This window comes from Pistacia vera, unplaced genomic scaffold, assembly GCF_008641045.1.
Source record: "Pistacia vera cultivar Batoury unplaced genomic scaffold, PisVer_v2 Contig673, whole genome shotgun sequence".
Lineage (NCBI taxonomy): Eukaryota > Viridiplantae > Streptophyta > Magnoliopsida > Sapindales > Anacardiaceae > Pistacia > Pistacia vera.
In genome coordinates, this window is record NW_022196527.1 from 1,476,812 (window position 1) to 1,504,083 (window position 27,272).

Genomic DNA, 27,272 nt, shown 5'->3' on the forward strand with positions numbered 1-27,272 from the left:
AATATATAAAGCTATTGTTCCCTATATACATCAGAATTATAACGCCAATTAGTAACATATTAGTTATTTGAGTTTGATGCTACTCTATTCCATGTTGATTAATATGTTTATTAGCATGCCTTTTTAAAGTATAGTCATTACCTGAATCAGCTTTAAAATATTTCCACAGTATTTGCATCCGCTTTCGACTTGAACGTCATTTTCTATCTCGTAAAACTTGTTGAATGGGCCAAACATCTAATGTGTGTCTGTCTTCGCTTTCGACGGCAGTGATGACCGCCTCAGCTTGAGATGAAGTTGGACGAGCACGACGATTACGAGGGCGACTTCTAGAACCACCTGGAGTGTTGGAACGGGGGCATATTTTGAGGTGTATCGGATTTTGAGAGTGGGAAAGCAGGACTATTTGAATCTCCTCCTGCATTTATGTTAGTAAAATCAACGGGACTAGGACAGGATAGTAGTTTCCGTCATCATTATAATTGATGTAGATAAATATTATCCATTGTAGTTGAAAAAAAAAATTGATGTAGAATAAATAAAATTAAAGAAAGAGATTGGATATGGAAATTGGGATTTGGAAATTATAAAAATATGAATTAAAAATTGCAAAAACTAATAAAAATTAAAATATGAGAATTGATAACAAAAAGATAAGAGAATAAATGAATAATTGAGAGATTAGAGGTAGAGATTAGAGATTAGAGAATATGAGAGAATGGAGAATTGAGTTGTGAGAAAAATGAGAGTTTAGGGCCAAAATAGAAAAAATGGGATAGAAAAATGACGAAAAAGACACTCTTAACGGTTATATTCAAAGGTAAAGGGGTAATTTGAAAAATAAAATAAAATTTTTTTATTTTTTTATTTTTGGCTAGCCAGTCGGGTTGAGGGTCTCTTGCAAAGAGACAAAACAGTAACCCGCCGGGTTGTGGGTTGCCATTGTGCAACTCGGCCCGCCTGGGGATTGTTGCCGGGTTAGGGTTGACCCGTCTAACATGACCCAAATGTTTCACCTCAACTTATGACTAAAGATATATATATATATATATATATATATCTGTGTGTGTGTGTGTGTGTGTGTGTGTACACGCACGTGTGGACGAATGTGTGTGTGTGTGTATACACGCACGTGTGGACGAATGTGTGTGTGTGTGTGTACACGCACGTGTGGACGAAGCAGATAGAGCGTGTGGAACCTAAGCCGATCTCTTCAACTTCTGCAGATAAGGCATTGTTTCACTCAGTGTCTCAAAATCCTCACGAGAGTTCACACTCACAGTGTCACCATGGGCTCCCAAGTTCTTCCGCAGGTAATTTCTCTCATAATACGCTTATGCTTAACTTCTTTTTATTTCTTTCCATTTTCGAAACCGTTTAAGCGTTTTCTTATTGTTCGTGTTAAGGTTATGCATATGATCCCGATAAATTCTTCTCAATCTCTCCCTTCAAAGAAGCTAGGGTTTTCGACTGTTCTTTCTCTTGGGTCCTACAGCGGTCATAGGGTTTCCGTGTCTAAAGTTTCGGCGAGGCCAGTTGGGTGGAATTTGGGCTTGTTTGTAAATGCACCAATGAGAGGCGACTTTGCGGTGAGGGCGGAGTCTAATGAAGTGGAAGCGAGTGAAAGTGTTGAAGAGAAGGAACGGGATGTTGTTGAAGCAGAAGGAGATGGTGAAGAAGCAGAAGCCGAAACCGAAGCTGAGGAAGAAGTGAAAACACCGAGAAAGCCCATTGTTAAGCTCGGAGATATAATGGGGGTAATAAGTTTATCAATTGCAGCTGTTTTATTTGTTTTTGTTAATGATTTGTTTCGTTCTCGGAAAATGCGGGAAACCGATTTTTCTAGAAAATGGGTTCTTTTTAATTGGGGTGCATTTCCTCTTTTTGGTTATGAAGTTAGTTTAGGGTCAGTGAAGTTGGAGTTTTATGTAAATTTCAACTGTGTTTCTATATTTTATGTAGATATTAAATAAGAGGGCAGTTGAAGCATCTGAGAAGGAAAGACCGATCCCAGATATTAGAACGGGTGATATCATTGAGATTAAATTGGTAATGTTTGTTTCTGATTCTCTTTACTAGGTTCTTGTTGTACCATTTAAACAGAATTTATGAGATTTTTGGTTTATGTTGTTGACTTACAGGAAGTTCCTGAAAACAGGCGTAGGTTGTCCATTTACAAAGGGATTGTTATGTCAAGACAAAATGCCGGTATCCACACTACCATTCGAATCCGTAGGATTATTGCCGGTATAGGGGTGGAGATCGTGTTCCCTCTGTGAGTATTTCTTTTCCATTAACACTTAATTTCATCAACAGTATTTATTTTTATTTTATTAGAGGATTTATTTCATGCATGACTCTGGGCAAACAATTCTTCTGATTGACTAGTGAGCCTGTGTTAACATATTTTGTGTTTCATATCAGTTGAAAATAAATTGCTGAAGTGCAGGAAAAGTCCTTTGTGGACAATGCCTGCTTTCTCACTCCCTCCTTCTCTTAGCATATGTTTTCTCATAAAATATATAATAAATAGGAATTGTGATGTCTTGATTGTTTTTGGATGTTGTCCCTTTTACAGCCTATTCTAGAGCTCTGAAGTTGGGGGGCTCTCTTTCTCTCTGTCTTTTTTTTTAATTCTTTTAAATGTATTTTTTTTTTTAATTTTAATTAATATTCTTTGTGGGAATGAGGCGACCCCCAGGAGCATAGAAATTCACGGAATATGATTTAGTCAATTATTTGTGATAAAATAGGAACAAGGGAGGGTTCCAATGGACTGAAGAATCAATAAAATTTCCCTTACCCTTCCTTCACCAGCCACAGTGTTGTAATTGTGTTAGCCATATCAAAACTCTTACTTTGTTGTAATCGTGATAGTATACCAACACTCTTATTTTGCTTGTGGAGTTAACATATTGCTTCTATTAATGAGGAGCAAGTTCTGGTAAGATGAGGTGTTCATTTATCAAACCCTTTCTTTTTTTACTAGCGAAAGAGTTAGGACTTTAAGACTGGTTGTTCTTTACATTATTGGCTTGATTTCACCAACTGAAACATGCAGCATTTCGAGGCTTCATATGTATGTCCTCATCTTGCTGACTAACATTCTGCACCTTTTCTTTTCTCTTCTTCTCTTAACCACAGCAAGCTAACATCCAATGATTATTGTGGAATAGGCTCCTTAGTTCCACGGTGATTGTGCTATTCTGTTATTTTAAGCTAATTTGCTATCATTCAAAGAATGATATGTGAGATAGAAGTACAGAATCAGTGTCTGTACATGTAAAATTGGGCTCCTTTGAATTTGGGAACCTTTTGTTTCTATGTTTCTTTCATATTCTATTTAAATTGGAAGCAGAAAAGGAAAGAACAATGAGGAAGTCACCTATAAATGATCCATCTTTTGTTATTGCAGTTACTCACCAAACATTAAGGAGATAAAAGTAGTCAAACACCGGAAAGTCAGGAGGGCACGGCTGTACTATTTGAGAGACAAGCTTCCTAGATTCTCCACTTTCAAATGAGACCACTAATGTTTGTGCCTTCAACAAAGTTTCCCCGAACCTGAGATATTGTAAAAGCTGTAATTCCTTATTCCATTTTTTTTATCCTTTTTGCCTTAATCTAAAAGAAAATTGTAAGCATAGATGAACCAAATCATCATTCTCAGTTTACGCATCAATAATTTCAGGCTTCCAGTATATCTTTCTAGCCAATGTGTTACACTTTTGATACAAGGCAAACATTTGACCCTTGAGCTGCTACAGTGGCGAAAAAGGGGTATCATTTTGCAAATGATTGCGTCTGAGAATTATGATAGCTTGAGTTGGTAAAAACATTCAGAAAGAGAATTACTTTTGTACTCCCATGGATCTTATCCATATATGTGCTTAATTAGAACACTTAGTTTACTTAGAAGCAAAAACATGAAGATAGTGTTTGAAAGCGAAGTCATAAATTGGAAACTGCCGCTCTAAGCTTAGTTTTAAGTTTTAAAGAAAGCAAATGTTTAATATTATTGCTCTTTCAGGTTTCCAGCTAGAGCATCTTGGGCTGTTTACTATGACATTTTATATGCGTCCTCTAAATCTTCACCCGGACAATATCTTGATAATAGATCAAGATATTACGAAGGGGTAGAAAGTAGAAACAAGCATAAGGGATAACAAATTACCTTTATTATAAGAGTTAACGTATGTTTCCTACTCAAATAATGGCTTAATAACAATTTTTCACCTATAGGCTTTTAAAATATCATTTTATTATTTAAATTTATATTTCTGCAGTGAACATGGAATAAACTGTAACAACTTCATTCTACTCATATTCTTTTAAAATATATATAGTAAAAATACATGTAAGATAACATAAAAAGTTGGGTTCAAATTTTTCTTTTATTAAACATATACATTTTTTATACAAAAAGTTATATCATGTACAAAACTATCAAAAACAGGGTGGACAGTGCAGCCATTTCTCCTCGCGTGCCGACGTTCATCCAACTGTGTCCTCACCTAGGTCTTGCAAAAACATAAGGAACAACGGGGTGAGCACAAAACAATGCTCAGTAAGTAAATCCTCAACTCATCTATCCCCGTAACTCTCTCTAATTCTTTCCTTACAATTCTCATTTACTCTCTCTTTTATACTTCTCTCTGTTTTCTCTTTCTCGTAACTCTTTTCTACTAACTCTCTTTAGTAAGTCACGGTCCCATCTTACCGGAGGCACGGTCGGGACTCGCTCCCGCTCTCTGTGACTTCTACTCATTCTAGTCGATTGGACTCGGTTATGCATGGATTCGGAACCTTTGGCCATGTGAGTGTATAACTCTCTCTCGGGTACTCTTGGGTATAGCCCTTATCCGCATGTACTCTCACGGGCTACACCACTTCTCTCTCTTATACTCATGCCGCTCTCTCAATACGGCGTACATGCGGGAATACTCTACCCATACTCACAGGTTCCCCATCGCACAACCTACTCTATTCTCTTGATTAGCACTACTTTCTCTTTGTTCTCTAGTGCTCATTCTTTCTTTCTCTTTACTCTTAGAGTAGCTTATACTCAATTTCTCTACTCTCTTTCTCTAATGCATAATTAATGCATAATTACTACATATAGATGACTCATGCTCATTAATGCACTCATGAAATGCAATTGTGCCATGTAGCAAAAATTAAGGCTTTCTATTCTTACTCATGCTTTTCTTGAGCATTTCATCATACAACTCATGTGCATATAAAACTCTACTTTAGCAATAACTTTTCTCTTCTTTTTAATCATCCAAAATAGGAGAAAAACTCCCTCATACACTCTAATTCCCTGTCAAAGGAAAACATTTCTATAAAGTTTACTCAAAACTTCCTTCAACTTCAATCAAAACTCACTCAACATCATAAAATCTTAACACTTCTCATAGAGGAAATACATCCAACAAACTCAACATGAATACTCATCTCAATTCAATTCATCAACAAGTAGACATATCTCTCTACTCAATTTCTCTATAAACATCATATGTACATACATAAAGAAATCTCTACTCAAAGACTTTCTCAAATCTCAACTTGGTTGGATTTACTTACCTTGTGAACAAGTGACTTCTCTAGCACTTTTCCTTCCCTTTTGTAGCTTGATTTCTCTCTACAACTTTAAACAACAACAACACAACATAAGACTTTAACCAAAACATAAGAAATTCTCATCCAAAGCAAGAATCCTTACCTTAGGATGCTTTAGATTAATTCTCTACCAACTACTCAAAAAGCCCCTAGAATCTTTGAAGATTGAAGAACTTGAGAGAAAATGGGGAATGGAGGCGGTGGAAATGGGAAATGAAGGGCTTTCTAAGACTAACCCCTAAATATCTCATAACATACCCATTCTTCCCATTTTGCCCTTGCCTTTTCTTGGAAATCCATCCAAATCCTTTGATTCATTACAAACACACCCCCATACTAACATATTCTCCCTTAAATTTTCTTACATTTTACTCCCCTTTTCCTGCTAATTAGGGGTAAAATAGTCAAATAGCCTCTAGGAAGAAAATATCTAAAACTCAATAAACTTTTTAGCCGTCCTGTCGCCATGGCGAAGAACTTTCTTCGCCCCGGCGAATTACAGCAGCTACACCGGGTTGTAGCACCTCTCGCCGCGCAAGCCTGTAACTTCAAAATTCCTCAAATCTCACATTCCAAGGCAATTACTGAACAATAACAACATATAACTTAATTGAAGCTAAATCAATGAACAATTAAGCAATACAGCGAATCTTACCTATGTATCTCAAGTGGGGCGTTATTAAACTCGATCCAGACTCTTAAGGCTTTAAAAAGGGGAGACTGATGATTCCTTTGGTGGTGGAAGGTTAGATTTTAGTGATTGAGATTGATCAGAATTTGACTTGGGAGGAGCAGCTACGTAAACTCTAATCGCTCGATTGCCGATAATTGACGAGGTCGACGGTAGTAGGTTTGAGAGGTTTTGTTGAGTGATGATTGGGGAGAAAATGATGGTGGTGTAAGGTTACAACATACTAGAATAAAAAATAGAATGTAAATTGTAAAGTTGGGTAATAATGGTTTTTAAAAGTCGATGGGCGAGAAAGTGTCATTAAGCCGTTTTTGTGTGCGGAAAAGCATTTACTCTATAATATAATAAAATTCCTCTTATTAAAAAACAGTAATAATAATTATAAATTCCTTAAATCGCGGGGCAGAGTCCTTTTCTGTAATTTGATTATTTAAGTTGTGGGGGAGGGAAGGGAAAGGTTAGTATAATGACTCAACACCTAAGCTCAACGGGGACACGTCAGACCTAAACTTTACACCCATGTGCCCCTCCATTGGGTCCTATTCCAGTCTGTTACTTTTGAACCGGACATCACCTTCCTACTATGCGACACGTGTCATCTCTCTCTTTTCTCTCTGTTTCTCCCCTTCTCATTCAGTCCCCCATCACCATTTTCGTAGAATCACTGAGTGCACAGAATCACCGTACTACCACTCGTTTAACAGAATTCCGAGTTTCATCTCCTTAGGACCCACCTGAAAGAAAGAGAAAGACCCGACTTTTGTGGCGAAATCATCGGGCCACTGCTACGGTTGTTTGAACCGAGAACTTCTGTTTCACCACGGTTAGTTTCTCTCTCTCTCTCTCTCTCTCTTTTTCACCTCACTTTGATTTCTCTTAGCATTTTGTTTGGCACTCGTAATTCTATTAATTTATTATTTTCTATTCTAGGACAGTCTTCTTTCTATTTTTGCTCCATGGATTAGGGTATAAAAAAATTTGGTTGACTTAGGGTTTTGCTTGATTGTTTTGTTGAGTGGTTGTGTTGTGTGGCAGTTTGTAAATTGATTGAGTAATTATCCAGAGACGAGAAAATTTGATTGATCTGAAGGTGGGACCCAGTCTGACTGCCGGTGGTGGTAATCAATTGATCTCTGTCATCCAGACGAGCTCTCAGTTCATTTGTATGTTTTCTTTGTCCATTTTATCGTATTCTTCTGTATATGAAGTTGAATGTGATTGTTATTACCCCTACAAGTTTTATGTGTGTATTAGTTGTGTGTAGAAGAGGAATTCGAAGTCATTTGAGCACTTTATGACTAAAGGAATTATGTATGGATATATGTGTTGATTACCAGTAACATCATTTGGGGTAGTTGATGTGCAAGATTTATAGAGGGATGAAAGTGGAGATTCCTGCATAATGGAAGTTATAGATGTATAATTTTAGGACAAAATGAAGAAGAATTTGGTAATGTTTTTAGACTTTGACAATGAGACCCTTTATCATCACTTTATTTAATAATGTCGTGCTTCCTTTGATTAGAATCCTAGGTTCTTGATTTTGGTTATCTTGCGCTTTCCAAATGCTATGCTATTGTGACCTCTTTGGAGTTAGATGGTCAAGGTTCCCAGCTCAGACCTAAAGTGGGAACTTTTAGTAGTTATTTTACTCTTTGATTTGATCTTATGATGATATCGAGAGTTGCATAGGAATAAAAATGCTGGTGGTTTGTACGATTGGGTTTTTCTGTGCCTTGGATTTTGAGTGCTTTCCAAGATTACTTTTCCTTGCATAAAGTGTTCTGCAGTGCTTTTACTCATGTAGGTTTATCAAAATTCCATGCCTTTACCTGTAATTATAAAGACATAAAGCACAGAAGGTTAGAGGACTATCCTGTGATTTAACATGGGTGCTGAAATGTCGTATTAAATAACAAAGTGTGAGGCAGGTCTTACTTTCTTTAAATTCTAGTGTCCTAGAAGTAATAATGATTATTTCTTCATAAATGTATTGTTCTGATATTTGCTGTTCAATATAAATCTTCCGGGCTGATGATCATGAAATCATGTTGCAGTTGAACTAGAAAAACAAAGCTTTTGCGATCTTAAAGTTATGAACAATACAGAACATCATGTTGCTTTCAAGGTACTATCACTGATACTGCACAACTTTTTTTGTTTATGTATTTGTATTGCTCAATTTCTTATTGAATTTTTTTATGATCTTCACGGAAGTGTGCTATCTTTTCGCTAGGTCAAAACCACTTCACCTAAGAAGTACTTTGTAAGACCCAACACTGGTGTGAACAGCCTTGGGATTCATGTGTTATCAGAGGTGCTACATCCTATTTTCCATCTTGATAAGAACTTTCTTCTCCTTGGAGTAAAAATTGCAAATAATGGATGTCTTTAGGACAGACTGCTCAATATAGTTATGAACTTTTAAGGTGGATATGGATGTAAGCAGAGCAAAATAGCAGTTGGCAATAATAAATTTATGAAATAACATTGCAGATGTAGTTAGTTTTTCAATCTAAGGTATGTTTTAGCTGGCTTGTCCAATTATACGCCACTTCTTAGGGACTTATACTAGTTTACAGTTATTAATAAGCTCTGCCACTTGTTCCTTCGGTTTTTGACATGTATTTCGGCTTTAACTAACTGCTGGATTTGTAGTTACCCTCCAAGCACAGGTGAAGCTCCTCCAGATATGCAATGCAAAGACAAATTTCTCTTGCAGAGCGCAATAGTGCTTCCAAATACTGATGTTGATGAGCTTCTCCCTGATACTGTAAGAATATTGTGCATCGAATAATTTTGTTGCTCTATATTTATTTGAATTTATATTAAATTGTGCAAATTGTTCCATTTTGCATTCAGTTTAATAGGACAGTGGAAAGACAATAGAGGAGTGCAAGCTCAGAGTTGTGTATACTCCTCCTACTGCAGCTCAAGAAACTAGAAGATGAAGGCTTAGGGGCTCCACACGGAGTCCTGAGCAAACTCTGTGAGTTTAATAAATTCTGCTGTTTCTATGGTTGATTTTTGTAATTATTCTATGGGATTTGGCAGAATGTGTGTGCGCAGTATGTATGTCTGCATGCTCGCATGCTCATGCATCTGTTTGTTTATGCTTGTATTAGTGCCTATTTTTTGTTGTTCTTGTGGTTTGACAGACAAAGATTTTTAAATTCGGAAATTTTCATTTTGCAATATCTTTAATATATATTTCATCTGTTGAAATAGAAACTCTTGCAAGTAGTGCTTAGTTATACAACATCTCTCATTGTACTAAAACTAGCATGCGTACATGTTATCATTGAAGCCAAAAGATTGAGGTCAGCTGTTCATTATGCATAAATTGTATTATTTTAGGATATTTGGGAAGTTTTATTTTTAATGGTATATCCATTAAGGGCAGCTTATGGATGGGCTGTGGGGTTGGAAACTAAAGTTGAATAGATAAGTAAATTTGAAGTGTTGTGTGAATGGATGTTAACATACAAAATGAAGACGTGAAGTATCTCCAGTTGCCATTTCCTTTTTTTTCGTGTATCAATTGTTCATGTTCTAGTTGACTAAGTATTAGCACTAATCGGCAACTGGAGGCCGTTCTACTTCTCTTTCTTTGTCATTCAAGTTGTCCATTTGTAGATAGTTTACATTTGATATTTTCGCTTAATTTTCTTTTTTTCAAATCAAGCAGTTTAGAGAGTTGTTAAGTTGGTGAAGAATTCTACCTTTTGATTTTATTTAACTCCACCCTTCTCTGCTGGAGCAAGATAGATCGACGGGTAGAATTGTTTCAAAGTCAAAACCCAAGTTCCAAGAGCCTGACCCACCCACTGCAGACTTTTTTTTTTTTTTTTTTTTTTGGGTTCAGTCTGCCAACTTATTGATAGAGATCCTCCCAAAGTAGGAACCTATAGTACCAAAGTTAGTTAGACGTTAGAAAACCTACATACTACGTTTGTTAGATGTTCCTATAGTTAAAAACTATAGTACTAAGTTTGTTAGACGTTCCTATAGGTTTTAGGATTTTATTTGTTTTTATCTTTTACTTTAATTTAATTCTTTTGTTATTAGTTTCTTATTTCATTAGGAGAGTAATTTTCTTTCTAGTAGGATTGTAGGTTTTAAGCCTATTCTCTTTCTTTTCCTACATCAAGAGATGAGAAGAGAGAAATTGAGAGGGGGAAAAGAAGAAATTTAGGGGAGAAAATTCAATAATATATTTATTATCAGCATGAACAACACAGTTACAATTTAGGATCTATTAATGGCTTAAAACCTACTACAATCTTACTAGAACAAAAAATACTCTCCTATGAATAAGAGAACCTAATAACAGGAATTAAAATAAAGTAAAAGATAAAACAAAATAAATCTAAAATCTATAGGAATGTCTAACAACTTAGTACTATAGGTTATCCTAATGGGAGGAGGATCTTTATCACTTATGTACAGTTTGTTATTTCTGTCTACCCATCTGCCAACTTATGTACAGTTCATGTTATCTCTCTTTACCCTTCTGCCTTGTGAGATGCAGAAATTGGATCCTTTCCTTCAGTATTTGTGCATATGGGTTAAGAGGAGATGCATCAGCCTTTCTTTTATCAGTATATTTGAGTGACAGCAGATCTAAGACTACTGTTTTTTTCTCTTTTAAATATTGGTTATATTTCATCCACCTCCTTTGAGGAGGTTTGGCTTAACTATAGGTGGACTCCTGAATTTAGGCAGAGGCATTACTTTTGATGGAGGTTTTTATGAATTTGATGAAGGTCCTTTGCAAATTTTCAGGGATGTATGATATTTTTCAGGATTTTAAGGAAGGTTTCTAACAAATTTTGATACCAGTGGAGTCTGCTTGTGTTTTAGTCTAATCTCAGAGAAGGCTAATGTAATTTCCTAAATATGTTTCTGTGAACTTAATTTCGAGCAGCTAGTACCCATTTTATTAGCAAACATGTTGTTAACTTGTTATCAGTAACAGACTGTCTTTGGATTATTTATATGCAAATTTACTTCCTTTTTTTTTTTTAATTTCTTTTTTCTTTTGTCCAAGTCAATTCTTATTCTTTTCATTTTTTTCTTTTTCTTTATGTGGATTCAGACTTTACAGTGCCTGAAGGAAGAAAGAGATGCTGCTTTTCGGCAAACACAGCTACTACAACAGGATCTGGTATGTGTTCCTTTTTGATAAATATGTTATTGTATTTTGAGGTACTTTTGTAGTTGATAAAATTCTAATGGTTGTTAAATTGCTAAAGTCCTACCAAAGAAGTTGGTTTCTTATAGGAATACCTACATGCATATGATCTGCCCTTCTCTAAAGTGAATCTTACATGTATCAACTATAGAAACTTAACATAGACTTGCAAGTGTAACCTCCCTCCGAATTTTCATCACGTTGCGCTAATTAAGTGAAATAAAAATCCACGAATGAAACTCTGGAGAAGCCAAATATTTAGTAAAATATATATTTGGCAACTACAAAAGAAGGAAGGATTGGGATTTCTGGTTGATGATTCCTAAGAAGGTAACTATAGGATGATTGAACTGGCAACTTACTGTAGATAGATTGTTTCATTCATATATATTGTGACATGTAAAGAATATATAATTATAGGTCTTTTGCTTTTGTCTTTTAGGACATGCTGAAGAGACGACGAAAAAATGATCCTGGTTTCTCTTTAATGTTTGCTGGTTTTGTTGGAGTAATTGGAATCATGGTGGGGTTCCTCTTGAACCTTTTATTGTCTTCACCCCCCACGACAGAATGAGTTGACGCAAGTAATGAATGCAGGAGCAAATGTTAATCTATTTGATTGTATAATTTTGGTTGTTCTGTTGGGTGGAAAGTTGGCCTACTTCCTTCTTTTTGTATATTGGATCTTTGTCAAATTGTGCCTTCATCAGTTTGTTTTCCCAATATGTTTTATTCAATTTATATGTTACTCTTAGGTTGAAATTCAGTAGATAGTTTCTGTCATTTTTTTTTTTTTTTTTTTAAATCATAACTCTTCGGATAGAAAGCTTCCAACTGATTTTTTAGTTATTGACAAATTGCAATTGCCGTCTTTGAGCGTTTATTTTAAGATTAATATTGCATTTACAAAATCTTTGTATGAAGTGGTGTTGCACAATAGAAAGGTAAGAGTGAATACACAAAATCAACTAATTAATTGATACCTCATCTAAAGGGATTTTGCATTCATTTTTTTAAACAAAGCTTTGTAAATATGGTATTTCTCTTTTATATTAGCACTAGATAAACAATAAAATGTCTCTAGGTAGTAAAGATGTTGGAGCCTGGAGGTAATTGTGCCTTTAGATAGTGATCTGAATCTCCGTCCATTTGATTAGGAGCATAGCTTTACTCTTAAGTCTTAAGCTCCAGAGATAATCATAACCAACTTCCAACTTTGCACTTGTTTAATGGCGATAATACATTCAATGATGTGTCTGAATACAATAATCTTTTTATTCTTCTAATTAAAAATCTATTTAATTTTAGGGACAACTTCAATCCGCATATTTTTATTCTTCACTACATATTAAACGAAGCAAAAATCAATTAAAAATATCAGCCGTGGGGAATGAAATCATTTAATGGGGGAATAAGCCAAAACATCCTAAATGGTTATTAAACCACTAACACCAACTAATTTGAATTTGCCTAGTGATACAATATAACCACATAATTAAACAATGATAATTTACTTCTGAAACCCATTCCGCCTCTGAGATCATGACATGATTACACAATATTTTGCATGAGGAAGCTTAACTCTAAATATAAAATTTCTTAGGCTGTTGCCACCGTGCCAAACTTCTGGCCAAGGAGCTGAGAAATGAGATTTTGGTGGAGCTCATTTCTTCCCAAATCTGTAAATGATGGACCCATATCCTTGCTTCATTTAATTTTAATCCGCATAACTTGAAGAATAAAACTTACCCGTAAATTTAACTTAAAAGAATGTAACATATTAAAGGTTTGATTAGATTTTTAATTATTTACATAGGAAATAGAAGAGGTATGCCAAAACAAGAGCTTATTGTTTTTAGAAATAAAAAAAGATTAATATGATATGTGATGGTAAGTTAATGTATAAAATTCAAGTTTATAAGGATTTAATTACAATTTCTTTAAATATTTAAGTTGATTAATGATTTGGTTGGGATAGTAATTTTGATAGATCCCAAGGATAATTTGCTATTATTTATAAAGTCTTGGGGTGCAACTGTTTTCTTATAAAACCTTGAGGAAAAAAAATAATAAACATAAAGTGCTGGGGAACTATCCTAAAAAAGATTCCCCGGGCGCAAAAGTTCTATTTTTAATTTTTCAGTCATCCACATAGTTTGGCGGGAACTCGCACGTGCTAGATCTCGAATTTCAATCGTGCCACATTCCCGCCTCAATCTCCACATTTTCTCAGTGGATTCTCCCAACTTCTTTCATTTTCCAACCCTAAACCCTTTCGCTCTGCACTCCACTCCTGATGCTAAATCGCCAACTTACCACCGAGTCATCACCGGACAAGGCATGGCACATCTTGGCCCTCCTCCTCTCCCTTGGCCGGCCGGCCTCGCTGGCCGAGATCTCCTCTCGATGCACACTCTTCCCCGCAACTCCCAACCTCATCCACTCCCTCTGCCAAATTCCTTACTCTCCCATTTCACTTACAAAGGATTTCTCTGTCACTCTCTCTGTAACCGCCTTCCTATCTTTCACCGAACTCGTCGCCAAAAATATTGTTCCTCTAGATTCTCCCAAGCCTCGGATTCAGCATGGGTCCTGCTCCGAAGACTTCTTGAGCGTGCTTTTTAGGAAGCGAAAACGATCTCCTTTTGATGATTCTGATGGCAGTGAAGGTATTTTCTTTTGTTATTCTTTTTTATACATTTTTTTTTTTAAATTCTGGTTTGCATTTTAATTTGATGTTGTTTTGTCGGTATTTTTTCAGTAACATTGCCTAAGAGGATTCGAAATGCTTCTGCAAAGGTAATTTTACTTCTAATAAATTTAAAATTGAGTGATCTATCTACAGTTTAGTAATCTTATCTCGTGATTTCTGATTGATTTGCTATCTTTAGTTTTTGTATTCTTTGATTCTTACTTTTTGAATCAGTTGTTACAAATTAGGACGTTAATGTCAGTTTTTGGATAAGTCACAAAGAGTCAAAAACATTGTTTCTTCGTATTTTTTTTTTAATGATTATGAATATGTTTTTAAGGATATTGTAGATCAAACTTGATCCATATTCTTTCTTCTGCTTCCCATGGAGCAGACTCACTTCTTTTTCATAAGAAGCTGGTATAATTTATTTATTTATTTTTTTAGTAGGGTTAGTAATTAGTATAGCTGTCTCTGAAATATTGGTGATGTAGAATCCAGTAAATTATTGCTGCAGGTATTTCATCAAATAACTGATGGTGTCAGCAGAAGCATAAATACACAGCGAAGTCGCATGTCAGTCATGTTAAATCAAGTGGTGCTTGAGCCTCCCTTATTTCTTAAATTCAGTTCTGATCAGTTAAATTTTAAGCTCTGGGAAGTTGGAAACGTGGAAGGTGAAGCAGATATGAATACATTTGCACTAAGGATGGTGCCAAAAAGGTTAATGATTAGCGGGTCTAACTTGGAATTAGATCTTCCAAGTAGATTATTTCATGATAGGCATCTGAATAGAAGCATAAGTCATAATGCCCCATCTTGTCCAGAAGATGCCAAACAAAGCAGTATACTTTCTGCTGATTCTGGGGTTATTAATGATGGCAGTAGAGCTACAAGTATTGCAGCTATTGAATGCGAAAGGATTGGTGAAGGCAAGGAGGAAGAACAATTAATTGAGTTAGATAGTCTGAAAGGAAAAGGAACTCTCTCCCCGGTGTTAGATACTGCTCTGATTGATATCCGTCCTGATAGAGAATCTAATAGGACTAACACTTTGATTTCTGGTGGTAATGAACTAACATTGGATAAAGATCCCATCACTATGCATGTGAATGACAGGGTTATCTCATCAGCAACTGAGCTTCCTGTTGCCAATAAGCTGTTGAGGAAACCCTTTTCCAGGAAAGATTTTCGTCACAAGGATGGAATAGATTCAAAACAGCAAACTCTCAGCAAGTTCTTGGGGCGACATAAGGCTTTTAATACTTCCAAAGATGAGCAGCACTGTAAAAGAGATTTGGTGTCAGTCGTTGTTGGCCTGAAGGCAAAACGGAATCAAAATGACATACAAAAGGGAAACTCTACCTCTATTTCTCCTAAGGTAAGCTCCTAAATTGTAACAGAACCACATCCTTTTTGTGATAATTACCTGATCTATAATTTGTATTATTCTAAATGATACTAGAGCTGTTTCCCTGAGTGCAGCTTGTGAACCTTAGTCACATTTAATTGTTATTTTAGATGCATTGTTTCTTGCTTTGTAGGATCAGGCAAAGCAAAAAGTACTACCTAACTTTGAATCATATATTGTAGAAGAGGAAGAAGGTTCAGGTATTTTTTTTTCTCTGTTCCTATCCATGCCAACCTCATTATTCTTTCGTGGATTTTTGTGTAACCTTCCTTCCAATCAGGTGGCTATGGCACAGTTTTCAGAGCACGGAGGAAGAGTGATGGAACTTTAGTTGCTATTAAATGTAAGCAAGACATCTTACATTTATTTTTGCTTACGGATTTATGAATATGGTTGATGCTAATACAGTGTACACAGTAGTGATATGTGCTTGGGATCCTAGACAATCTTCCTATTCCTCTTGCTCCAAAAATTTGGAGTTTCTTGAAAACCATTTTGATCTTGTGTTATATTCTGGTTTCCATGACAATGCACCCACAAATCACACTGCTTTAATTTTTTAAGAAGATAATGCTTCAACTTCATGAAGTTGTCAATCAACTAAAGCAGGAATGTATGATCCCCTACTGACAGTTCATAAACTTCAGCCAAGAATAGTCAAAATGAAGTGTGTTAATTTAATGTTCTTGAATCTGAGTCTGAGTAATCTAGTTGATGCATCCATGACCGGAAGGTAGCATCAAGAATGTTGGGAAATCTATGTCACCAATGCATGGAATATATATTCTGGATTCTTATGATAGTTCTTGAACTTTGTGTTGCTTTCATTCATGCATTAGCATTCATCACAGCAACGGCTTTTCTGTAGCACATTTAACATGAACACTTAAGAGCATGTGAAGGACTGGATATTTCAAGACTTTGGGCATTATCTGTAGTAATGTGTTTGAAAATTTTGTCAAATTAAGCGTGGAAAGGAATGCCTAAACTAGTTAACCATGAGTTTCCTTAAAACACCCCTTAAATATGCTTAATTTCTTGCTTCAAGTGTTCTGTAAGAGTAAGTACCCTGTGTCAAAATTGCTTTAAGGGGAAAAAGAAGCATTAATGTGGATGCAGTATTTACACTTGCACTTTACTATGACCTAGAATATAGGAAGCTAATGAACAAGTTAGAGAATGTATGTAGAGGATTGCAGCAAGTGTTTTCTAAGATAATAGCACTTCCCTGATTTCAAATTTCTTGTTCATGACTTTGCAGGCCCTCATGCAAATGCTAATAAACACCATGTTAACAATGAACTGAGAATGCTGGAGCGTTTTGGGTAAGATTGCTGATTAAGTTTGTTATATGATATCTTCCTTTTGTTTTGACTTTTGAGGTGAAGAAGTTGTGAATTATCACAAGCAAGTGATATTTTCCTTTCTTTTTTATTTTACTTATTTTTTTGATTCAGGGGAAAAAACTTTATTATAAAATATCAAGGCTGTTTTAAGAGTGGAGATTCTGACTGCTTGGTTCTAGAGCATGTTAAGCATGACAGACCCGAGGTAATTCTTAGATCTTCACTGACTATATGTTGTTCGTTTTCTGTTTGACTGTTGTTTTTGTTTTGTATATTAGGTTCTGAAAAAGGAGATAGATATTTCTGAGATACAGTGGTATGGCTACTGTATGTTCCGAGCACTTGCAAGTTTGCATAAGCAGGTCTGCAGTTTGACAAATATGTTCGACATAGATTTACATTTTTACTTGAATTACATATCTTAAGATGTTTTATACATTTGCAGGGAACAGTTCACAGAGATGTTAAGCCTGGAAATTTCCTTTTCTCTCGTAAGGCAACTAAAGGTTATCTTATTGATTTCAATCTTGCAATGGTAAGTGACACTTGTCTTCATCGCCTTATATGCTTCCTTGATTTGTTTCTACTAATCTTTTCTCCCTGGTTTTGTGATTGAAGAAAATTGCTGACTCCTTGTTTTGTTCTTCACTTCTGCAGGATCTGCATCACAAGTATGGAATTATAAGTAAGCCTCCATATCTGTTGAGTTAATATATTAGGAAATAAAACTGGCAAAATTTTAGAAATGAACACCTGACAGGCTTCACCTTAAGGTGGTTCTATATCTGATAGACAACTAGTAGAAATATAAGTTCATCTAATGAAAAAAAATATATATATATATTAGGATAAATTTGACAGTTACTAATTAGATCGTCTGCTCAACTGTATCTATTCCTTCACTTCTCTTTTTGCAAAATTTCTTAGTTTAACCATCTTCTCTTTCTAAGTTCAAGTTTAAAAAAAAAAAAAAAAAAAGACGTGTGTCTTCTGTATGAGAACAATGTGTTTGCACCAAGATTCCTGGTCTTATTATCACATGATTAGACAATAAGAATTAATGGAGCTATATTTTAACTTTTTACAGACAAATCAAAGGTGGGGTATGATGTAAGCTTAAATCATGTTACTCTTCCTAGTGCAAAATACATACCTCCTACCAATAGTAGGAAGGTTCCAAGTGGTAAAACTTTGGCTGCAGTCAACCAAGAGGCAACCAAGGGCTCCAATTCTACTTTAGAACATAAAAACCTGAAGAGAAAGGCTGCAGGACAAGCAAAAGCCTGCAACGACTTGGGTAGTTGGAGCATGATCAACAGTCAAGGTGCAGATGGCTCAGGCATAACCTCTACAAAAGATGTGACTAGCACGAAGACTCCATCTGCAGAAAGGTTGAGAGAACCTTTACCATGCCATGGTAGGAAGGAGCTCATCAGCCTACTACAGCAAGCAATGCAGAGTCCGAATCATCAAACATTACATTTTCCAGCTCCTATGAGAAAGCGGGTTGCTGCCCCTCCTGGAAAAGTGGATAGAGAGCTTGTGTATCTTACTCCAATGCCTCTGCACTCGAGTGGTATTGCTGTTGCTGGAGCTGGCTTGAGGAATAAAGGTTTGTTTCATATGTTAGATTTTAAAATATTTGATTAGACCAAACTGTATTTTTTTCCTGTAATTAAACATATTTTCTTGTTATTAGGAAATGCCAAGAACAAAAAAGAAGGTCCTTGTGCTGGAACCAAAGGATTTCGAGCTCCAGAGGTGAGGCATCATAAACAACTTCACTTAATGCTTTAACACTGATCCATTACTAGGTTACCTATTTTATTGGCCCCAACACTTCATGAAAGACTTGGAAGTGCTGCAGCATTGTGTTTTTCTGGACTGAAAAACTTAGATGCTTAGAGATATGCATGTTTATATTAGTTAGCGAAGAGAGTTCTCCTTAGAATCGTTTATAAGACTCTTCTTAAGACACTCCTATTGCATGCTAATTTCTATGAATCATGAAGTCTCAAATCAATTTGTGAAACTTGGGAAAGAGATGGGAGTAGCAAATTGTTTGCCGTTTTTGGCTCAGATGATGGATTGGATCAAATAATCTAATCCTTTTTCTCCCCTTCAAATTCTCTCTTAGTTGTATTTGTGATTGGAGTGTCATCAGATTTAGTAATTTTGATAAAAATCAATCTGAGGAGCTCCTCATGAACCCAGCCTGTTTTACCAAGGACAGAATAAATTTTGGGTATATCAGGGTAGAAGATTTTATGGCTAGGGAGAGGACTACAGCTTACTTAGCATTTTATTTGGTCTCTCTCAAACATTAAAATAAGTGAGTATATGAGATGATTACTTGTGTTGATCTTGTTTCCAATGAAACAAATGGAGCCTCATGTTTATTTGCTTGTGCAGGTTTTGTTTAGATCTCAACATCAAGGTCCAAAGGTTGATATCTGGTCCGCTGGGGTCACCTTACTCTATCTAATGATTGGAAGAGCACCGTTTTTTGGCGATCCTGAACAGTAAGAATCCCTTTGTTTGATCCAAAACGTATAATGCAGTTTCATGATAGTAATTGATTTTGCCAACTAAATCTCTGTTACCCTCAGGAACATAAAGGAGATTGTAAAATTGAAGGGTAGCGAAGAAGTATGGGAAGTTGCTAAACTACACAACCGGGAATCCTCATTCCCTGAGGTATTTACAGTATTATGATCTATTAAATGCCAAATTAAATTAATTATAAAGATGCATATTAATCTACTCATTTTATTTAAGGACCTCTATGATACGCAATCTTTGGGACCTATGAACCTACGGGAGTGGTGTAAAATGAACACAAAGAGACAAGACTTCCTTGGGGTAATCCCAAGTTCACTTTTTGATCTAGTGGACAAGTGCTTGACGGTAAACCCAAGACTGAGGCTCAGTGCAGAAGATGCTCTCAAACACGAGTTGTTTGCTCCATGTCATGAAAGCCTGAAAAAGCACAAGTTGCTCAGGCAGGGGGTCGCCCTTGAGAACACAACTGCCCATCAATCACAAAAACAAAGCTTTGCTGGGCCTGTGAATTTTTCTCGGTAGCTAGCTTTTCGAAACTTAAATCTGTAGTTATTGCTAATTCTTTGCTTGCAGCTGTTGTGGCCATTCACAATTGCTGCGAAGGTATGAGCCAGCTTAGTTTTATTTTAAATCCCTTGTAAATTTACTTCTTAGTTACGTGTTGAAATAGCAAGTGTATCAATTACATGAATAAATGTGTTTATATTCTAAAGCACTTGATAAAGAAAAGCATTGACACAGAGGTCAGGAATCCCTTACGTGGTGTGGTGGGACAGTAATTGTAATTCTCGGGGAGAATTCACATTCAGTTGTAAAACAAGTAGTTGAGAAACTGAAAAGCTGAAAGACACTCCTGTGGAGGAATGAAATTATAAAAACAAACTGGTAGGGTACTCAATAAAATGTTTTGTTATTGATGAAATATCGAATATTACCCTTTGCCACTCGTTATTAACTAAACCAAACCAGGATTCATGACATGGCATGGGCAAGAGACAGTGTCTTACTGACGTGTCAAAATATGATTGGTTCTATGACGTATCTTCAAGAGAAATAGCAGTGGATATTTCTTTTTGCGAAGCGATGTTTATAATATAATATAATAAAGATCCCTTGCTTGTCACCATCTAAAATTTGTCAACTTTATATAATATAGTATTGTCTCTTCAATATCTCCGAATTTTCCAGATCCACCTTTCTATTTCCATAATTACCCCTGATTCTCATGGATAATTCGAGGACCGGAATTTGTCAACAGTCAACGTGACTTGCCACCCACCCAAATTATAAGTCGTTCTCACATTCACCGTGTAAACGGGTCTAGATCGGGTATTATTTATTTATTTAACGCTAAATTACTATCCTTAGCAAACTACCATTACAACCCCTATTTTACAAAACTATCAATGTGACACCCAATTTTAGTTTCTATTAAGCTGAATTTTAATTTGACTGACTTTGACCGATCAAATACCAATTTTACACTTGTAATAAAAATTACAGTATAATATAAATTAAACAATTACAAAAAATTAAAATCATGAATAATAAAAATATATCACTCAAAATTAAACAAAAGACAACATAAATCATTCAACACAAGATCAAAATCATCCACACAAAATTATAGTCCCTTCATCCACCAAAATTTACTCCAAACAAATATAGGCACACCAAACTGGTGAAATGGAGGGATGTTTCTTGGAAACCCATGACTAAAATACTCTTTTCTATTTCTTTATAGATGATTGATGCAAATGGAGCATTTGGACTCGATGTAACACCTGCAGTATATTTCTCCAAAAAGTGTATTGGGTTCTTTAAAGTTGAAAAATCAACGTTAGAATTTAATATATAGTAAACATCACCAATGTATTAAGGGTTATTTTAACTTGTACTTTGAGGGCACATGTTAATGATACTAGAAGACAAAAAAATTACTTATTTCATTGCATATTATATACAAAAAAAACTCAATTTACATATATTGAGATACTAAATTTTTTGTCTCTTAATGTTTTAAGACAATCTATATATAAAATATGAAATAATGGATAGGTTTGATTTTCATGTTTTGAATCCCTTACTAAGCACCGCCTTAGTTAAGGAAGAAAAAAACATAATTCTAAACCTTATCGAGCTCTTCGATAAGGGAGAAATAAATTCTAGAATTACCATCAAATAAACTATAAAGCTTGGCAGATACTAATATATTTGTTTTCCAACTCATGAGCGCTAATATATTTGTCCATCACAATTTACAAAATCACTACCCCCTTCACCTACCAACCCCTTCTCCAAATTATTTACACTCGTTGCTAATTCATCACAATAGTAAACTCAATCATGACTCATTAAAACAAAAAAAGAAATTACAAAATTATATATATATTACATACCCTAACTAAAAATAAAAGAAAATTCTGTTAAACTGAATTTTAACGGTAAGAATCAACACCATATCATTTATAGTTAGTTTGTGGCCAAGTTGCTGCGACCAAGCCAAGAAAATGGCAAGCAATTACGGCCCATGCTATGATAAGATGATTTGGCAAACTGTGGTGGTTAACTATATGATTGGTCAATCATGAGCGATGTTTATATATATTTTTTTTTTTGTCAATCATTGACGATGTATATATTTTATAATTTTTATTATTTTGTGGGATTTTTTTATATTTAAATTTTGCATTTTTATAATAGGGTTTGATGAGGGTTAGGGATTTGGTTAACTTACATAAAAGTGGAAATGATATAAATACCTTTCCTTGTTAAATGTAACAACTGAATTTGAAAAATAGGTGGATGGTTGATTGTTTTTCAAACGTAGGGTGGAAAAGTCTTAAGGAAAAGTTAGTGTGGCAAAATGTAATTGGCCTTTATTTACAACCCTAACCTAATCGCTTACGGACCCAAAGACTGTACACAATTGTAATAATAACTGGTTAAGGGTACTATTGTAACTCGGCATAGCCTAGAAGTTTCTCATGTAACTTCCTTGCTTTACGATTATAAATATGACCAGAATTTCCTTTTTTTCATCATTTTGAAGTTGCTCTTACTTTCTCTCGATTTCAAGGCAATTTTCTCGCGGTTTCTCTTGATCCAAACAAAAATGGATGCTTTTTCTTCCTTCTTCGAGTCTCAAAATGCATCTCGATGGAACTCTTTCAAGAACTTTAGCCAGATCTCTCCCGTCGTGCAGTCTCATCTTAAACAGGTAAATTCATGTTGATTTGTTTTCTCGAGAACATGTAAATTTCTCAATATTTAGCTGGAAAATTTAGAATCATGCGATCTTTATCATAGTTTGCTGTAGTGTTTCAATAGGACACTCTTGTAGCCATAATTTTGTCTTGATACATCTAGAAGGTGTAGTCTTATTAGAATATTTAGGTTTCTATTTAATTCTAGTCTATTTGCGTTACGGTTTTCGTATAGATGTATAGTTTGGTCATAAAATTGATAAATGATTTCGATGGTCCAAGGGGCTATTGTATTGGAAAATCTTTATTTCTGTTTGGTCGCCGTGAAATATACAAGTCGAGAGAGGATTTCTGGCTGTTAACGTTATGGAAACTTATTGTCAGTCAATGGATTCTTTTGATGTATCTACTTTGTGAGCTCAGAGAATAGGTTGATCTCATCCATGAGTATGTATTTTTCAATTAGGTTTTCTGTATTTGTTTCTTTTCTCATCGAAAAAGCGGCTTCTGCAATTTTCTAGGTTTATCTCTCCTTATGTTGTGCCCTTGTTGCATCGGCCACTGGAGTCTACCTGCATCTCCTCTGGAACATTGGTGGTCTCCTTACAACTTTTGCAATGCTGGGATGCATCTTTTGGCTGCTCTCAACCCCACCTTATGAAGAGGTACTGTCGCTTTATTTGTGTTCTCGTGTTTTTATTCTGTTTCTATAATGTTATGAGAACTCACTTCTCATTTTGATTTGTGTTGCATGGTGAGTAGCGAAAGAGAGTTGGTCTACTGATGGCAGCTGGCCTTTTTGAAGGGGCCTCAATTGGTCCTTTGATTGATTTAGCCATTCAGATTGACCCAAGGTACAAGTCCAGTTATATTTTGTTATTTTCTATTGTATCATATGTTCAAGCTATGAGCTGTGGTTTTATATAAGTTAGATTACGGTGTTTTGGTTATTATTTGATAGGCACTTTCCATAAACTGTGGCTACAATTTAGCAATTTAGTTATTGTTTTACTTTTGAACTTGGTTGTACTCAAGGGACATATATTCTGATTTGTAAGCAGAGAATAGTTTGACTAAAGTTTCAATGCACGAGAATTTCCTGAGAGCGGGGAATTTTTTCTCATCTATCTGATATTCTTCTTCACTGCTTTAATAAACATTTGACTTCTGGGAATTATTGAGTTAATGCCCGAATTTAATTTGGGTGTGCTTCTAATTTGTGTTGTTATTTCAAATTTTTCTATAAGTGTAATTATTGAGCATTTAGTGCTTTATACTGTGTTAAGTTTATGTGGTCATACCTCTCAGCTAAACCCTAAAAGATTTCTTCCTCCTTTGGTTTATATGTCTTTACGATACTTTAGTTAGAAAGTGTGCTTATAGCGCCAAATTTTCTTATGGTAATGGAGCTAACTTGTGCGGTTAAGTGCTTGGGTGATCCTTCCAGTGTGGAGGTCTATTTCAAACTTATGCTTCTTGAGTTTGTTAATTGTTTTCCAACTAACTTAAGACATAATATTATGATTGAGTTTTTTATGAGATGGTTGATCGTAAAATTAACTTTGCTGATTATGAAATATATATCTTTTGTTACAGCATTCTGATCACAGCATTTGTGGGAACTGGGTTAGCCTTTGCATGTTTCTCAGTAGCAGCTATGTTGGCAAAGCGAAGAGAATATCTTTACCTTGGTGGCTTGCTTTCATCAGGCCTGTCAATGTTATTCTGGTTGCAGTTTGCTTCCTCTATCTTTGGGGGCTCAACAAATATCTTCAAGTTTGAGGTGAGAAGATGATTACTTGTTAACTTTCTTATGGTGACAGTTTTGTTGGGTTAGTTGGATATTGTTGTTCACAGATGACATTATTTAATATTCTTTTGATTGTTTGCAGCTGTACTTTGGGTTGTTGGTGTTTGTGGGATACATTGTGGTGGACACCCAGGATATAATTGAGAAAGCTCACTTTGGCGATCTGGACTATGTGAAGCATGCCCTGACCCTTTTCACTGACTTCGTTGCTGTATTTGTCCGTATTCTCATTATCATGGTAAGTTAAAATGCCAGGGATATTGTTACCACCAATTTTGATTATAATTATTATGGTTCATAATGTTGATTATTTTTGTTGAGCAGCTGAAAAATGCCAGTGAGAAGAATGAGAAGAAGAAGAAAAGAAGGGATTGAAAGAGTGGCTAGTTGGTGAACTCCACTTGTTTTACTTAGGGTTTCAAACAATGAAATTTATGTATATATTTGTTTTCTGTTTCTGTAAACTTTCCTACAGCTAACTATACGAAACTGTATTCATCTGGCCCTGGTGTTGGAAATATGTGCTCTGTGGGGGTAATAGTGTCTGTGTTCCCTTAAATTTTGGTGATTGTATATGGCTGCATTTCCCCTTGGATTCTGACATGTCGGTTTCTGCTCTCTCTAAATAAAGTCACTGTTTGCAGTATTACATTGGTTTGTTCAAACTATGGCATCTCGAGTATATATCACTCCAAGTTTAGAATAGGTGGTGTTTCTTTGATTTTGATTTTGATTTAGTTGACAAACTCTAGTTTTCGGTTTATCTAAGTCACTTAGACATAAAGTAGCACTTCAACGGTCTTTAAAGAATTTTTGTTGGAGTCTCGAATTGTCTTATTTGAAATAAAGGGTTTTAGGTTTGTGCAATTGTTAATCAGTGATTTCGACCAAGTACTTGTAATGCCAATCTTTGTATATTTGTTAGTAAGTAAGAGTATGTTATTCTATACAAAAAGTAAAAAGTAAATCTTAAATAACGATGGAAACCCCTTCCTATTGAATCAGACTCCGCACAACCACACACGGGAACAGTGCACAATATAGAGAGAAGACATGATTTAATGGAACCCAAATGGTATATTTCATATATGTATTCAAAATAACAATGGAAAAGTAGTAAACAGAGATGAAATAAGGAGATAGAATATGGATCCTAGCACTTCGAGGAGTTAGGGACTTCCCAATCAATTCCTAGAATTGCAGTAAACAGAGCCACTTTGTCTTCAAGGTGGAAGTGAGGAAATTGAGTGTTGATGACTTCAAAGGGTGCCCAAGTTGCTTCGAAGGTAGGGAGATCTTGCCAACGTATGAGCACCTCCTTGGAGCCATCTAGAAGGGTCTGCACGGCTAAGACTTCAACTAGTTGAACCTGGAGTTCCAGGTCTTCTATGAGAAAAGGGGTAAAGGGCTGAACGGGGACTGATCTGTGAAGATTGCGCTTAAGCTGGGACACATGGAATACGGGATGAATGCGGGTTGTGGGCGGAAGTTCCAGCTTATAGGCCACCTGATCGACCTTCTCTAGCATTGGGAAAGGACCATAAAACCTTGGGCTAAGTTTCTCATTCAATTTTTTTTGCCAAGGATTTGAATTTGTAGGGCTGAAGCCTAAGGTAAACATGGTCACTTGGAACAAAGTTGATATCTCTACGGTGGTGGTCTGCTTGCACTTTCATGTGGACTTGAGCACTTTCCAGGTTGTGCTTGAGTTCCTGGAGGATGGCATTGCGCTCTCAAATCTGGTGGTTCACATCCTCCACCGGGGAGGGACAATCGGTGAGCTTAAAGAGGGTAGGTGGGTCACGACCATATAGTGCCTTAAAGGTTGTCATTTTAGTTGATCGATGATAAGTTGTATTATACCAAAACTCAGCCCAAGAGAGCCAATTCGGCCAGTGATGGGGCTGAGAACTGCAAAAACATCTCAGATATGCCTCCAAGCATTTGTTCACCACTTCGGATTGGCAGTCCGTTTGTGGATGGTAAGCAGAATTGAACTTCAAAGTTATCCCTGAAACCTTGAAGATTTCTTGCTAGAATTGACTCATAAAGAGTCTATCTCGATCTGAGATGATGGACTTTGGGAACCCATGGAGTTTCACAATCTCCTTCATAAAAATTAGGGCCACCTCATTAGCATTATAAGGGTAGGACAAGAGAAGAAAATGACTATACTTAGTCAATTGATCAACCACCACCAGGATACTATCAAACCCTTTTGCTCTCAGAAGTCCTCCAATGAAGTCCATCGTCAAATCATCGAACACTTGAGATGGAATAGGTAAAGGTTGTAGCAACCCTGTGGCCTTAAGGGCGGAATGTTTGTTGACTTGGCAGGTTATGCAAGTTTCAACAAAATTCTGAACATCATGATTGGTTCCTTCCCAATAGGCCACATTTACCACCCGTTTGTAAGTCCAAAAAAATCCCGAATGACCCCCTCCTAGATTGGAATGAAATTCAACCAACAACTTACTAATAAACCGAGATCCCTTGGGTAAAACTAATCTCCCTTTGTAAAGTAAACAGCCACGGCGTAGTGAGTAATATGGATGGTTGCTAGAGTCCACAAGAAGGTCTTGAATAATGTGTTGGAGCTTGGGGTCACGTTGGGCTTCATTTTCCAAATCTTCATACTCATCAAACTGAATTACTGAAATTGAATTAATGGCTGGAGCTTCCTCTCTTCTGGACAGTGCATCAGCCACCTTGTTGGTGGTCCCCGAGCAATAGTGAAT

At 35.9% G+C, this 27,272-nt stretch overlaps 4 protein-coding genes across 7 annotated transcripts in view; all 4 read left to right on the top strand.

Annotated features, from left to right (window-relative positions):
• The window catches only part of LOC116113058 (vesicle-associated protein 2-1), a 29,117-nt gene extending 16,856 nt beyond the window's left edge, over positions 1 to 12,261 (top strand). For all 4 annotated transcript variants that reach the window (XM_031399208.1, XM_031399207.1, XM_031399209.1 and 1 more), the window contains 2 exons: positions 11,412 to 11,480; positions 11,950 to 12,261. In XM_031399208.1, the coding sequence (XP_031255068.1) occupies positions 11,412 to 11,480; positions 11,950 to 12,081 (201 nt within the window). In that variant the 3' untranslated portion in view covers positions 12,082 to 12,261. The remainder of the gene's footprint in view (positions 1 to 11,411; positions 11,481 to 11,949) is intronic.
• On the top strand, positions 1,205 to 3,610 carry LOC116113056 (50S ribosomal protein L19-1, chloroplastic-like). Its single transcript, XM_031399206.1, has 5 exons — positions 1,205 to 1,313; positions 1,407 to 1,757; positions 1,963 to 2,049; positions 2,142 to 2,275; positions 3,416 to 3,610. The coding sequence occupies exons 1-5, from the start codon at positions 1,290 to 1,292 to the stop codon at positions 3,522 to 3,524; spliced, it is 705 nt and encodes a 234-aa protein (XP_031255066.1). The 5' UTR covers positions 1,205 to 1,289; the 3' UTR covers positions 3,525 to 3,610.
• Positions 12,262 to 13,791: 1,530 nt separating the features above from the next.
• Positions 13,792 to 20,094, top strand: LOC116113162. The gene is made up of 15 exons (XM_031399319.1): positions 13,792 to 14,176; positions 14,269 to 14,306; positions 14,717 to 15,580; positions 15,744 to 15,810; positions 15,891 to 15,953; positions 16,872 to 16,935; positions 17,068 to 17,161; positions 17,235 to 17,318; positions 17,402 to 17,491; positions 17,614 to 17,641; positions 18,044 to 18,568; positions 18,656 to 18,717; positions 19,369 to 19,478; positions 19,566 to 19,653; positions 19,735 to 20,094. Exons 1-15 carry the CDS (start codon positions 13,804 to 13,806, stop codon positions 20,038 to 20,040), a joined length of 2,856 nt encoding a protein of 951 aa, XP_031255179.1. The 5' UTR covers positions 13,792 to 13,803; the 3' UTR covers positions 20,041 to 20,094.
• Positions 20,095 to 22,547: 2,453 nt separating this feature from the next.
• LOC116113158 (bax inhibitor 1-like) lies at positions 22,548 to 25,183 on the top strand. Its single transcript, XM_031399316.1, has 6 exons — positions 22,548 to 22,738; positions 23,246 to 23,389; positions 23,487 to 23,578; positions 24,321 to 24,507; positions 24,617 to 24,772; positions 24,859 to 25,183. The coding sequence occupies exons 1-6, from the start codon at positions 22,634 to 22,636 to the stop codon at positions 24,907 to 24,909; spliced, it is 735 nt and encodes a 244-aa protein (XP_031255176.1). The 5' UTR covers positions 22,548 to 22,633; the 3' UTR covers positions 24,910 to 25,183.
• The last annotated feature ends 2,089 nt before the right edge of the window (positions 25,184 to 27,272 follow it).

What these genes read in the sequence shown, in the direction of transcription:
- LOC116113056 (XM_031399206.1), top strand. Translation starts at nt 1,290, where the DNA reads ATGGGCTCCCAAGTTCTTCCGCAG. An exon ending in GCTCCCAAGTTCTTCCGCAG is followed by an intron (nt 1,314 to 1,406) that starts GTAATTTCTCTC and finishes GTTCGTGTTAAG; the next exon opens with GTTATGCATATGATCCCGAT. An exon ending in ATATCATTGAGATTAAATTG is followed by an intron (nt 2,050 to 2,141) that starts GTAATGTTTGTT and finishes GTTGACTTACAG; the next exon opens with GAAGTTCCTGAAAACAGGCG.
- LOC116113162 (XM_031399319.1), top strand. Translation starts at nt 13,804, where the DNA reads ATGCTAAATCGCCAACTTACCACCGAGTCATCACCGGACAAGGCATGG. An exon ending in AGAATGCTGGAGCGTTTTGG is followed by an intron (nt 16,936 to 17,067) that starts GTAAGATTGCTG and finishes TTTTTGATTCAG; the next exon opens with GGGAAAAAACTTTATTATAA. An exon ending in TTAAGCATGACAGACCCGAG is followed by an intron (nt 17,162 to 17,234) that starts GTAATTCTTAGA and finishes TTTGTATATTAG; the next exon opens with GTTCTGAAAAAGGAGATAGA.
- LOC116113158 (XM_031399316.1), top strand. Translation starts at nt 22,634, where the DNA reads ATGGATGCTTTTTCTTCCTTCTTCGAGTCTCAAAATGCATCTCGATGG. An exon ending in CAACCCCACCTTATGAAGAG is followed by an intron (nt 23,390 to 23,486) that starts GTACTGTCGCTT and finishes CATGGTGAGTAG; the next exon opens with CGAAAGAGAGTTGGTCTACT. An exon ending in TCCGTATTCTCATTATCATG is followed by an intron (nt 24,773 to 24,858) that starts GTAAGTTAAAAT and finishes TTTGTTGAGCAG; the next exon opens with CTGAAAAATGCCAGTGAGAA.